Source organism: Scardinius erythrophthalmus, assembly GCF_964197995.2.
Source record: "Scardinius erythrophthalmus genome assembly, chromosome: 17".
In the NCBI taxonomy this organism is placed as follows: Eukaryota; Metazoa; Chordata; class Actinopteri; order Cypriniformes; family Leuciscidae; genus Scardinius; species Scardinius erythrophthalmus.
Genome location: NC_138237.1, coordinates 17,283,953 through 17,296,252, shown reverse-complemented (window position 1 = coordinate 17,296,252; position 12,300 = coordinate 17,283,953). Strand labels below are relative to the sequence as shown.

Genomic DNA, 12,300 nt, shown 5'->3' with positions numbered 1-12,300 from the left:
AAGCTTAAATCAAGATATTCTATTTTTAAGGCTCTGAAAGCAGTTTCAGATCATTTAAAATAGCCTTTTTTAAAGTCTCAGATTGACTAATGTCACCTTTTTTTAAGTTTTTGAAAAGTAACATAAATAAATAACTTCTCAAGCCTGCAAGTGAGAAGATCTACCATCTGTTTCCTTTTTATTCACTTGCTCAGTGGTCCATGAAGTAATACTAGACAGTTTCTTATCTATAGTATTTGTCACTGTCTCCATATAGCATAACCATTTTTTTATGCATTCTGCTTGAGCCTGATGAGGTCTGTTCTAAATTATGCTTTAATAATGTCATATTTAGTTAAAATATGTAACTAAAAAGTAACAGTGGAATTGTTAGATGGTCATAGATGATAGGCTAGGGGAAATCAGTCATGCAGAGAACCTTCACATTTTGGGTGGGAAGTGAAGCTGTACGCAAAATTAGCAATCATGCATCCTGTTCGTCTGCATTATTCATTTTCCTTAAATGATGACATTGACGTGCTAGATATTACATGAAGACCTGATAGACTTAACGGGCGGAGCTGAATCAGCTTGAACACATGAAATTATGATCCAGCTGTTAAACCTGTGTATATTCTGTAAGTACATTTTAATTGGACACTGAGTATTTGTCTGACTGACATCTGTGCTGCCTCACTCTTAACTATCATCTGCTTATTTTTCAGTGAGTCTTACTGCCAAATTATCAAATGCAGGTACGTGGCAAATCTTGTGTTCATTAATTATATACTTTTTACTTAATTAAAATGATGGTTTCCATATTGAAATTATGCATTTTATTATGCAAGGATGATTCAAATTGCATCAACCTTTACAGAAACAGACTGTAGCTAAATTAGAATGCTTGTTTAAAGCAATTGAAAACCTACATTCCCTAATCCTTTTGAAACTACATAACAGGGTCACACTCTGAAATGTATAGTATAGTGAAGTATGTCACTGAAATATTTTTAATATGATTCTCCCTGCATGCCAAAGTAATAATATGGTCACTTGTATGTATGTTTTCATATTTGTAATATTTATCATTCAACCACCATATACAGATATCTCTGTAGTCTTTGGAGTGATCAGTGGCCGGACTGATCTGACATGCTGTGACTTGGACCAGGCTATACCAGAGTGCTTTTCCTACGCTGAATCAAGAAACATTGGCCATCAAAATTCCTCTGAGCGTTGCTGTAAGCTCACTGTCAGTGGAGAAGAACTGTTACAGGGAAAAGCGACAATCATCATCCACTGTAAAAGCGAACCTGAAGACAAAATGAGCCAAAATGTCACCATTACAGTGTGGAGGCTATGTAAATTGCATTTAAACCATTTTTATGCTGCAAAACACTTTTAAAAATTCTCTGTGGACACAATTTAAACTGCTTTTCCTTTTGTTTCCATCTTTAGCTCTTTTTCGCTTTGTTTGTCTGGTTCTGGGGACACTGATTCTGCTCTCTTTGCTCATCTTCGTCATCATATTCATATGTATTCTCTACATGACCAAAAAACAAGGTAAGGAACCACAAACATCATGTTCTATGTTTACTTCTGGTTATGTGTAGGCTATCTAAAAATGACTTTACACCATATATTTAGGTGTTTTATATACCATTTTAAGTAAGCCCAGTGTCTTCAGTAAAGTTTTGTTTTTCTTTCTTTCTTTAGGGTATAGACAAAACCAAAGTGCAAATTCTGGTACTGTTGAAGTGCAGGCAAAGAAAACAGAGGTATGTAATTCATTTCATTGTATTATTTTTGAAAGAAGCATTAAAACACTGCAGGAAGTCATAAAAATATACATTTACTTTGAATGATTTCATGTCTTCAGATTTTTTGTCAAAATCTGTCAAAAAAGAGCTTTTATGGCCATAATTTTGTAAAAATACAAATTTGTGATGCTGTATTTCAACAAAAACTTTAACATTTTTTTTCACAGATAGTAGAGGATGAGCTATTGTACGCCACAGTGAATCATTCAGGTGCTGGTGAAAAGATTGCTCCTGCAGTGAAGTATGAATCAGGAACTGACTACGCCACAGTGGTCATAAACTGAATAACCTGCAACACTGGATGAAAACGTTTTTTTTTTTTATGGATTTAAATCACCAAAAGAGGACATTAAAAGAGGACAGCATGTCGGGTTTTGACCAAATTTCCCACAACATGATTTTAGATGTAAGATGTTAAATAAACTTGCATGAAAGAAAATGTTCATTCTGAATGTTTAATACAAATCAAGTGAAAGAATTAGCAGTGGACTTGAAATGTTTGCTACAACTCCTCTTTCCAGCAGGGAAACGTGTTTTACTTGAAACTCTTACCATTTTAAACTAGATTGAATCATACTGTAGGTTATAGGATAGGTTAACATAGGATACAAAAAATATAGTAGGCCTACTTATACCCCCGGTTTCACAGACAAGGCTTAAACCTAGTCCCAGACTAAAATGCATGTTTTAGCTGTTTTAACTGAAAGCAACTTGCTTTCACCCACTCAAAAATAGCACATGTCAGTCCTATTGTTTTGTCTCAAGATACACCAGTAATGTTTTTTTTTTTTCTAAGGCACGTTTATGAAAGCTACTTAAATGTCCTATTTGGACTAAACCCTAATCCTGGCTTAATCTAAGCCATGTCTGTGAAACCGGGCCATATCATTAAAAATATAGGCTAGACCTATATGCATTTCAGGAAAACAGCCATATTTCACTTAATTTCACATGTAAATGTAAAAAAAACAGACACGCATGCATGTATACACATATTATGTTGATGCTCTATTAGTTTATTTAAGCCTAAACAATTAAAATGTGTGTTACAAGCGTGTGTGGAAATGTTCTCATCATGTCCTCGTCGATCGATTGTCTGACTGTAGTTGTGGTAACTGAAACCGTGCAGTGTTGCCGAGAGTCCACTAGACGGCGAGATCTGCCGTTAGCAAACCAAGATTGAGCTTCACTGACGAAATGCAAAGTACTAAAATGTGGAAAAAACAGTAGGCTTTGCAGTGGTGAATGCGTTTTGTGAGTATTACTAATAAAACTAAATTATATAAAATAGGCTAAGTTTGTTGTCCGGTAGGCCTGTTATTCATTTTTAAACGCCAAAATGTGAAATGAGTGTATTACAGATACATTTTTGCGAGTTTCTTTGGACATTATCACACCTTAATTGACCGTAGAATAGGTTTATATTTAAATCCTTACGTAGACTCTGTAGTAGTACAGTAGATGTCTAATGAGCATTCAGATTGTGCAGAAAAGAGCGGTTTGTAGACTATAAGATCACGCTGCACTTTTCAAACTTTGAACTAATTCCTATTATGCTTAAAGGTGCACGCAGTATTTTTTTCATAGCAACTAAGTTTTTCACGTAAATAAATTAATAGTATGGTGATCATCACTCGTATGAAGATACCAATCATATCAGTGGCCTCGAAAATAATATTTATTGTACACGCAGCATGTGGCCTCATGGGGGCAGCCATGTTAGCTATACTCGCCGCCTATGCAGGTGTGTCCAAACCATAGGTCCAAACTCGCTTCTGTGGACCTCTGTCCCGCATTGTTTAGCTCCAGCTTGCCTCAACACACCTGCCTGGAATATTCTAGAATGCTTAGTAAGACCTTGAGTTGGTTCAGGTGTGTTTAGTTGGGGTTGGAGCTGAACTCTGCAGGACAGTGGCCCTCAGGAGCAGGATTGGACACCCCTGCTTTAGTGGAATAAACCTAATTCTAGATGATTGCAAATAGAATAACTCTATAGTGTAGTTGAGAACTGAAAACTTTTGCTTTTGTGAAAAATGACATTCTCACCATTAGGTGTCTGTATAAGTCAAAATACAACTTCTATATTGTCCAGCGCAACAGAAACCCATGAGGTGTATTACCCCTTAAGAAAGCTATCGGTTTGCTTTCCAATTCATCAGTGCGAGCTGCGCTTTAAAATCTGCCAACTTTGCTAATGCACACATTTCTGGTTGTAGTTGTTTATGAGCCAATTATCTGAGCTGTAAATGCCATGTCACTCATCACTCCGAATCCAGGACAACACTGATTGGTTCCTTTTAAATGAAGACCAAATTATGCTTTTTAAAGCACCAAAACTGGCAAAATATATATTCTATTATACTATATATTTAGGATTAATATGTTGTTATTTAAAAAAACTCAAAAGTGTGTCTTTATCATCTACAATGAACCTAATTACCAGATTTCCAAATATGTGATACCATATACACCCTATAATATGTGACCCTGGACCACAAAACCAGTCTTATGGGTAAATTTCTTTAAATTGAGATTTATACATCATCTGAAAGCTGATTAAATAAGATTAATCTGTGATGTATTGTTTGTTAGGATAGGACAATATTTGGCCGAGATACTGAGGGTGCAAAAAATCTACATATTCAGAAAATCGCCTTTAAAGTTGTCCATTTCTGTTGGCGATTTTGCTGCATCCACTCACAAAAATACATTTTTGATATATTTAAGGTAGTAAATTTACAAAATATCTTCATGGATCATGATATTTACTTAATATCCTAATGATTTTTGGCATAAAAGAAAAATCTATAATTTTGACCCATACAATGTTTTGGTGGCTATTGCCACAATTATACCTGTGCGACTTATGACAGGTTTTGTGGTCCAGGGTCACATATGGTATTTTTTTTTTACCATATATATGTAATGCAAACAATTCATAAGACTGTCACTGTAATCACAAAATTGTCCCCCTTCCCGAAGGAAGTCAGTGGATCATATTGATTAGAGGAATGGAAATCAAGCAGATGAAGGATAATGTACAGCCTTGTGTCATGACAAGCATAAATAAATATGACTGATCCGTCTGAGGTCACATGACTCAGCCATCATTCTCAAAGGCGAACGCTTGCGCCTGCATTTCACTTCAGATGGGCTCTGAATTGTAATGCACTGGCTCCTTTTTATGTAACTGTTATACCGCAATCCCACATTTTGCACAGTATTTTAACATAAACAGAAATAAATAGCACACTGTATCCCACTTGTTCACTAGTAACATGTGATCATTATGAATTACAATATACAAGAGAAGAACAACATGTGTGCTCTAGGAGGCATCCAGATTATTCCCTGACATAAAGCGACTGGTATGTACCTCAGTGCAATAAACAAGTGACTGTTCACCCTATCTCTCTCTCTTTGTCATATACACACCCTCACATTGTCTTTCTCCCATACTATGCAGATGTAAATGGAATGAGTTACTGCATAAACAACAATGCACGAACCCATTCTCATGGAAAACCACAGTCTGATGAGAGAGACAGTACATGCAGTTTTTATAAGGTAAGCTGTTATAGCTCAAAACCATTTTCATTCTTAGCAATCAGAGGGGAACCTGCCTTCGACTAGAACCAGAAAATGCATCTAACTTAATGCTGTAGTAGGTGGTGCGAGAGGCAAATATACAGTCAGTGATCAAACAAAGATGGGTTTCTCCTTTTAGTCTGTGTGGAAAGAAATAATGAATATGTAAACTTGTGCACTGATTTTTTTTCCTCTACATACTGCAGATCTGCACTAAGAAGACAACAATACCAACAGATGTGCGGTAAACAATTGGCAGTATCATGGCTGAGAAAAATGGGAGACTGTGAGTGAGAAAGAGAAACGGAGGGAGAAAAATCGAGCTGCTGCAGTATCCCTACACTGTTGAGCCTTGGACTGCGTGACTGACTGGTGTGTGGCGAGAGAGAGAGAGAGATAGAAAGAGAGAAGAAGGGAGGGGGGATGGGAAGGATCTGGCTTGGATGAGGAGCAAGCAGTCAGGCAAGCAGCAGCATCATCTCTTTTGTGGTGTGCTGCTGAGGGAACTGGCCGCCCAGAGCCGTGTAGGGCGCTTACTCCTCGCAGGCGCGCACAGCGCCACCGCCTCTCCCGCACTGGCCGCCGCAGGGACAGCCTCCTTCACAGGCGTAGCACCGCTTGTTGCAGCGGCACCATGGCGCAAGCCGCTAAGCAGCTCCGCAAGAACAAGGACCTACAGGAGCTCGCAGCCCAAGAGCTGCGAGAGAAGGAGGAGGAGAAGAACAAGAAGAGGAACCGATCGAGAGACCGCAGACGCAAGGTAAAAAAAACCCCATCCTGCTTGCTCCTTCCTCTTTTTTCCCTAGTGAAGGGAATACGCTCACACCTTCACACATATCACTGACTCATTGTGTTAACCAGTCAGCTAGAACTGGTCGTTCACAGATTATGTTTAAGGAAGATGCTCGTCTGGCGGGGTGGACGAGGGGGGGGGTCATGACTGAGATGATTGGTTAAGTAGCCCCTCGGTCCTCAGGGATCGATTTAGAATGTCGTTTTTGAAATGATGCTGCATCAAAGCAGACCTGATTGCTTTATTTATTCAGATGCCGCTCCATTGTTTACCGCGTTCCCTCCATCTGTCATCAGCGTATTACACCACCTAGTGAATGCACATATCGATGCCGTAAGCGTGAACTTTGGCAGAACGTGAGCGTAATGTCTGCACCTGCCTGTGCCGCCCATTCTCATTACAGTTTTTATGAGGGAGCTGAAGTGCATTATGGGAGCTCTGCTGCTTTGAGCCCTCTGGCTGCCAACTTACTTACCTTACCTTCCAGAAATGTGCATGCGATGATGTATGGTCGCATGCATGCAGATTTTGGGTTTACACGAGAGCAGGGGTACACGTGACCGAAGATCAGCAGAGACCGGGGTGATGACTCCACTCCCGTCTGCTCACCAAGGCTCATAAAACCTGTCAGCTTAGCATTTATCAGCGTGCTCGCGTAACTACGCGATCGGGCAGAGATATGTGGCCGGCGGTGGTAGAATGTCAGCGTAGCGCCAATTAACAGAACCGAGATGCTGAGGCGCAAGCAGTGACACTGAGAGCGGGGGGGTGGGGGGGGGGGTGGGGGGGGGGATGATACCGGAGTCTAAAGATCACTCTGAGGGCTGTCCTTGAGGGTTGGCTGTTTAATCTTCAGTGGGACGTCTGATGAAGCATTTGTCAAGGCTGTCAGTGACCTCTTGAGATTACAAGGGGTCTGGGAAATTAAAGTCGGGACGTATTTGATGATACTGTTGCTTTTTTGATTTGATTGAAATAAGCAGTTTAGAACTCACTCTTGAGTATTTTATTCTTATGCAAGTCTTGAACTTCTTTCATTATCATGTATTTAGACATAATTGTGTTTTGTAGGGGTGATTTAAATCAATAACTCAAAATGCAGATGTTAATATATAACATATATATAAATAAATAAATAAATAAATAAATGTTTGTATGAGCTTTACTGAAAATTGTGCAGCTTGCTGGCATAAACCAATGCATATGTGTGCAACTATTGGCACGCAGAAGGGTAAACAATTGGCACACATGTAAAAACAGAGAGAGGAATATTATTTGATTAGAATTTTAGCTGTTTATTTTAGAAATGTTCAGAATTCTATTATTAAAATAACAGAGGAACTAAATAAAACATTACAAGATGTGAGTCAAGCTTAAGAGTAGAATTATACTCTTGCTATTCAAATTGCGATATCTTCTAACAATTTTGCAATTTAGCTGAAGTAGCGACCGATCTTTTCTTCCGTATTGAGATAAACATTTGGGTCCTGGGATCGGTTGTTGATTAGATTTTAGATTTTAAAGATTTATGTTAGCTTGCTGTTGATTGTGGAAGGGTGGGGTTTAAAGGGACAGTTCACCCAAAAATGAAAATTCTATCATCATTTACTCACCCTCAAGTTGTTCCAAATGTATGAATTTATTTCTTCTGCTGAACACAAAAGAATATTTTGAAGAATATGGGTAACCAAACAGTTGCTGGACCCCATTGACTTCCATAGTCATGTCAGTATAGGGACCATGAACTGTTTGGTTACTGACATTCTTCAAAATATCTTCTTTTGTGTTCAGCAGAAGAAAGAAACTCATACAGGTTTGGAACAATTGAAGGTGAGTAAATGATGACAGAATTTTCAATTTTGGGTGAACTGTCCCTTTAAGTGAACTAAATGGTTGCAGCATATATCACCACAGAGAAGTTTGTCGTTTTCACTGGAAGTTTGAGTTAAGAAATTTTGATTAAACATTACGAGATTATGTAAGAAGAAGAAGAAAAAAAAAACGTATACATGCAAGATGAATTTATTAACAATAAAATGTATAACATGCATTTACAAATTAGATTGGTTTGCTTGTTCACCAATGTGGCGCAGTGATTGCTATTAAAAATGGCACTTCATGAATCAGGTCACAAGGATTGCAGACCCCTGCTCTATTTGGTGTCATGCTCCTGAAAACGTGTCAGTTTCGCTGAGGCCTAAAAGTGTTTTGGACGGCTCGTGGCCTTGTGAGATTTCAGCTGTTGGTGGACAAACAGTTGTGTTGTGATTTTTACACCTCCCTGAGGTGGAGGTCCAGAGAAAAATGTTGTCAAGTGCCCACAGTGTGATACGCAGATAAACTGGCTGTGTTTCGAATGGAAGATCAGCGATTACTGCAACAATAAACACACGGTATATTTTGGTGAGAGGCATCCATTTATCCTTATATTTAGATTTTATGTTACATTTTAATTTTAACTTCTTGTTCATTCATCACACTGGAAATGTACTATAAGGTCAAGTTAAGTGCATTGCGCAATATAGTATCTAGCTCAGTGTCTGTATACTACACATTTTAGCATAGGTCATGACTCATGTTGGTATACCATGCATACATTTTGTTTTCTGTACACAGTATGCATACTGCAGAAAAGTAATAGTAGTATGCTACTCTTAACATATCATTTGATAAAGGCAGACACAGATGGATTTAAAGCCTTATATTGGTTCTTTGACTCTTAATGGTCTATAGTGCATAATTTAGTAGCTGCATTGGTCCTTTGTATCCTTTTTACTTATAAAAGATGGTATCTGAAGTAGAGAGCTGCTGTTAACAACGTAGCAGTGCATTTATGTCTCTTAGCTGATCTTGCTTTGCGTATAAGATCTTATGTATCACATTCATATGTCTTACACACGGCCTGGCCTAGATTCCCTTACAACAGAGAGCATGCATTTTGTCTTGTTACCTAATAGGAAAAGGCAGGAGAAGGTGAAGTCACAAGTATCAGTGAGTACCTTCAGTCACAGGCTATATTTATTCCATGCCTGAGTCCCTACCAATCTGTCCGTGATCCTGCCAACTTGAAGGGATGCGTTGCCCAGGATTCTGGAAGGTTCAGATGTGATATATGGGGAGATGCTTTTGTAATGCCATGTTTACTCCACTAGAGGCAGTAGACTGGGAGAGAGAGGTGAAATATAGCAGCATAATGTCAGAGATCAGGGTTAGCCCAAGTGCATTATAATTAAGTACCTTCTGTGGACATAATATGATATGACCACATTTACCATTAAAGCCGCACTGCTTATCTTTAATATCTCTATTGCTGATAATGACTTAAATGTCTCTGGATGCCTACCTAGACAAAAAAAATGAAATACCATGACTAAGACCCATATACCTGTGTGTAATCGAATATTACCGGACGGTCCTTTTTTAGAAGTCAGGACCGAGAAATCCAATTGATTTGGACTTCAAAAGTCAAATTTCTTTGTCTTTGCTACATTTTCGCTTTAGCTGTGTTAGAATGTTAATGTTAGGAAAATTTTACACAAAAATATCAGAATGATTTCTATTACCATATTACAAATATGTCTCTGTTCCATGATTTCAAACTCAGAAATATAACATTTTTTTTATCATTCCCTTTCATCAAGATATCAGTAATGTGCACTGTTAACATTGAGGAAAACATATTGTAGTGTTTCACAACATTTCAAAAGTTATAATACACTGGAAATTCAGTATTCAAAAAGACCTATGATGCTCTATAGAACATTTTTTCATTGGTATTCTCAAATGATTTGGTACATTCAAGGCACTCAAATAGTTATTTGTCCTTGAAGCTTCTCAATTCTTTTTTTTTTTTTTTTTTTTTTTTTTGGCTGCAGGCATAATTGCTTTGAAATAGATCTTCTAAAAAATTTAATATTAAAGCTAAAGCTGAGTCATTTTTTTCCTGACTTAAAATGGCTGTATTTCAATTTTTTTTTCATCTAAAGTGCAAAACTGTTCAATAATTAGGACTGCTAGATTGTATTTATTCATTTTTGCTCATTGAATAATGAACTTTGAGACTAGGTTTTTGTCTCAAACTTACAATACCAGTGTCTCCCATGAATGTAAATCCAAATTTTGTCAGCATCATTTGCATATAGTTTTTGATTGAATGTAATGTATATTAATTCTTGTAGGGACTGCAGTTAATTTCTTGGCTTTGCAGGTTTTGTGGAAGTAGGCTAGTGTAGTATTTAACAATTAAAATTGGACTCAAGTGAAAGAAAATGCCATTTTTCATTCTTTGTATGCTTAGATGGACAGGAATATAATAGTTAGAAGTGTTGTGATACAGCAATGGTTTGTTATGTTAATCTTAGACTGCTTTGTATAATTAGATGAAGGAACATGTTTTGCCTTTGATATTTGAACATTTCCGGTTGTTAAAGATTGGCGTAATATGTTCATACCTGTCTTCTTTTACTACATTCGTAAGTATGAAGCAAGATATACAATTATTTATGAGGGAAGGGGTACCTCTCTGTATTCTTTGGGCCATCCACTTCCTTTAAATTAACCAATAGTTTTTAAAAACTGATACTGAATCAAAACATAACACTCAAAGATAGTAGTGCTGAACTTTATTACAAAAATAAATACTATTGGCTAGGGATGGGTATCGTTAAGGTTTTAACGGTATTACTACTCTTACCGATACTCCTTATCGATCCGGTACTTTAACGGTATTCTTATCGGTTCTTTTTGTTATATTAAAAAAAGGAAAAAAATTATTTAGAACATAATTAATATTGCTTTATATTTTGAAATGTAAAATAAATATCTATAGCAAAAGAAAAAGCAATGCTTTAACAAAACAAATAAAACATGTAGGCTGTGTTATGCAGAAGGGTGCAGGCTTTTGTGTTTTATATATTTATATTAAGACATAGGACACCAAAAACAAAGTACAAACACACGGTCAAACAAAAAAAAAAGTATACGATAAAACAAATATACAAATTATATACCCAGTGCTTTAATTTCAGTAATGTCTGACATTACTGTTCAAGAGTAATATGGGCTAAAAAGACATCTAATAAAGTCAGATTTAAAATAACACTGCATAGTTTAAATCATAGATTATGAAAGCCAAAATTATTCATTCAAGAGCTGCGACTGATTTTCTCTTTGCCTTTTGTTGTTTGATTCACATTAATGGAGCAATCGTCAGCAGAATTATTAGACTGCTGCCTCTTTAAGACCAAATGCAGATCTAATCATTATTACGCCTCATATTTTCTCCCAACTATTTACGCCCATTCAAGACATAAACTGTATTTAAGTGAATAAACTGTTTAAGTGAATCTCCAAGACGGCCATTTTGATATATTTTTGTGTATATTTGATCGTTTAGATCCGCACAAAGCCCAAAATATACGTTGCTTGTCTCGTTGCGGTGTGTTTCGGAGCGCGCGCCTCATTTGAAACAGCGTCTCTTGCTCAATTTTGGTACTTGCCTTTTATTACCAAACGCGTCCCGCAGTTTAGCAACAGTATAGACCACATTTTACAAAAATCACCGATCGTGCAGATTCTGACATTACGTTTGGGTTTTAGGGAGAAATGACAGCGCACCGCTGTGAGGGGAAGTTACGCTAAACAGAATGAATGCGGCTTTAGTTTTTAATGGTTATACCTCAAATATCTTTTTTATAATCATTGGAAGCCACAATCTAAATCTAAAATAAAATTAGTTTAATATCAAAGATCTAAAGTGTAGCCTAACCATTTGAATGTTTAGTTCTGTCCTCATCGTCACTCATTAAGCAGGGCTGTTGTGATGTGAGCGCCGTCGCTCCGCGTTAAAGATCTCTCTCTCTCTCTCTCTCTCTCTCTCTCTCTCTCTCTCTCTAGCAAAAATGCATCACAGTCAAATGGTTAAATATTATTATATATAGAAGTGGCTGGCGAGATTAAATTAGCAAGATAATAATTTCTTAGCAATAGCACTTTCTTAATTTCTCCAGTACCGACAGCAGAACCGATAACGTCCGAGCTTATCGATCCAGCGGTATTTCAAAATTCAGCACCGGGGCCCATTTAATAGCCTATACCGGGTTTCGGTACCCATCCCTACTA

At 37.3% G+C, this 12,300-nt stretch overlaps 1 protein-coding gene across 1 annotated transcript; it reads left to right on the top strand.

Annotated features, from left to right (window-relative positions):
• The first annotated feature begins 495 nt into the window (after positions 1-495).
• LOC308705356 (uncharacterized protein) lies at positions 496-3,093 on the top strand. Its single transcript, XM_081390316.1, has 6 exons — positions 496-617; positions 705-734; positions 1,086-1,340; positions 1,438-1,542; positions 1,696-1,757; positions 1,967-3,093. The coding sequence occupies exons 1-6, from the start codon at positions 587-589 to the stop codon at positions 2,081-2,083; spliced, it is 600 nt and encodes a 199-aa protein (XP_081246442.1). The 5' UTR covers positions 496-586; the 3' UTR covers positions 2,084-3,093.
• Positions 3,094-12,300: the final 9,207 nt, after the last annotated feature.

What these genes read in the sequence shown, in the direction of transcription:
- LOC308705356 (XM_081390316.1), top strand. Translation starts at nt 587, where the DNA reads ATGATCCAGCTGTTAAACCTGTGTATATTCT. An exon ending in TGCCAAATTATCAAATGCAG is followed by an intron (nt 735 to 1,085) that starts GTACGTGGCAAA and finishes CACCATATACAG; the next exon opens with ATATCTCTGTAGTCTTTGGA. An exon ending in CTACATGACCAAAAAACAAG is followed by an intron (nt 1,543 to 1,695) that starts GTAAGGAACCAC and finishes TTCTTTCTTTAG; the next exon opens with GGTATAGACAAAACCAAAGT.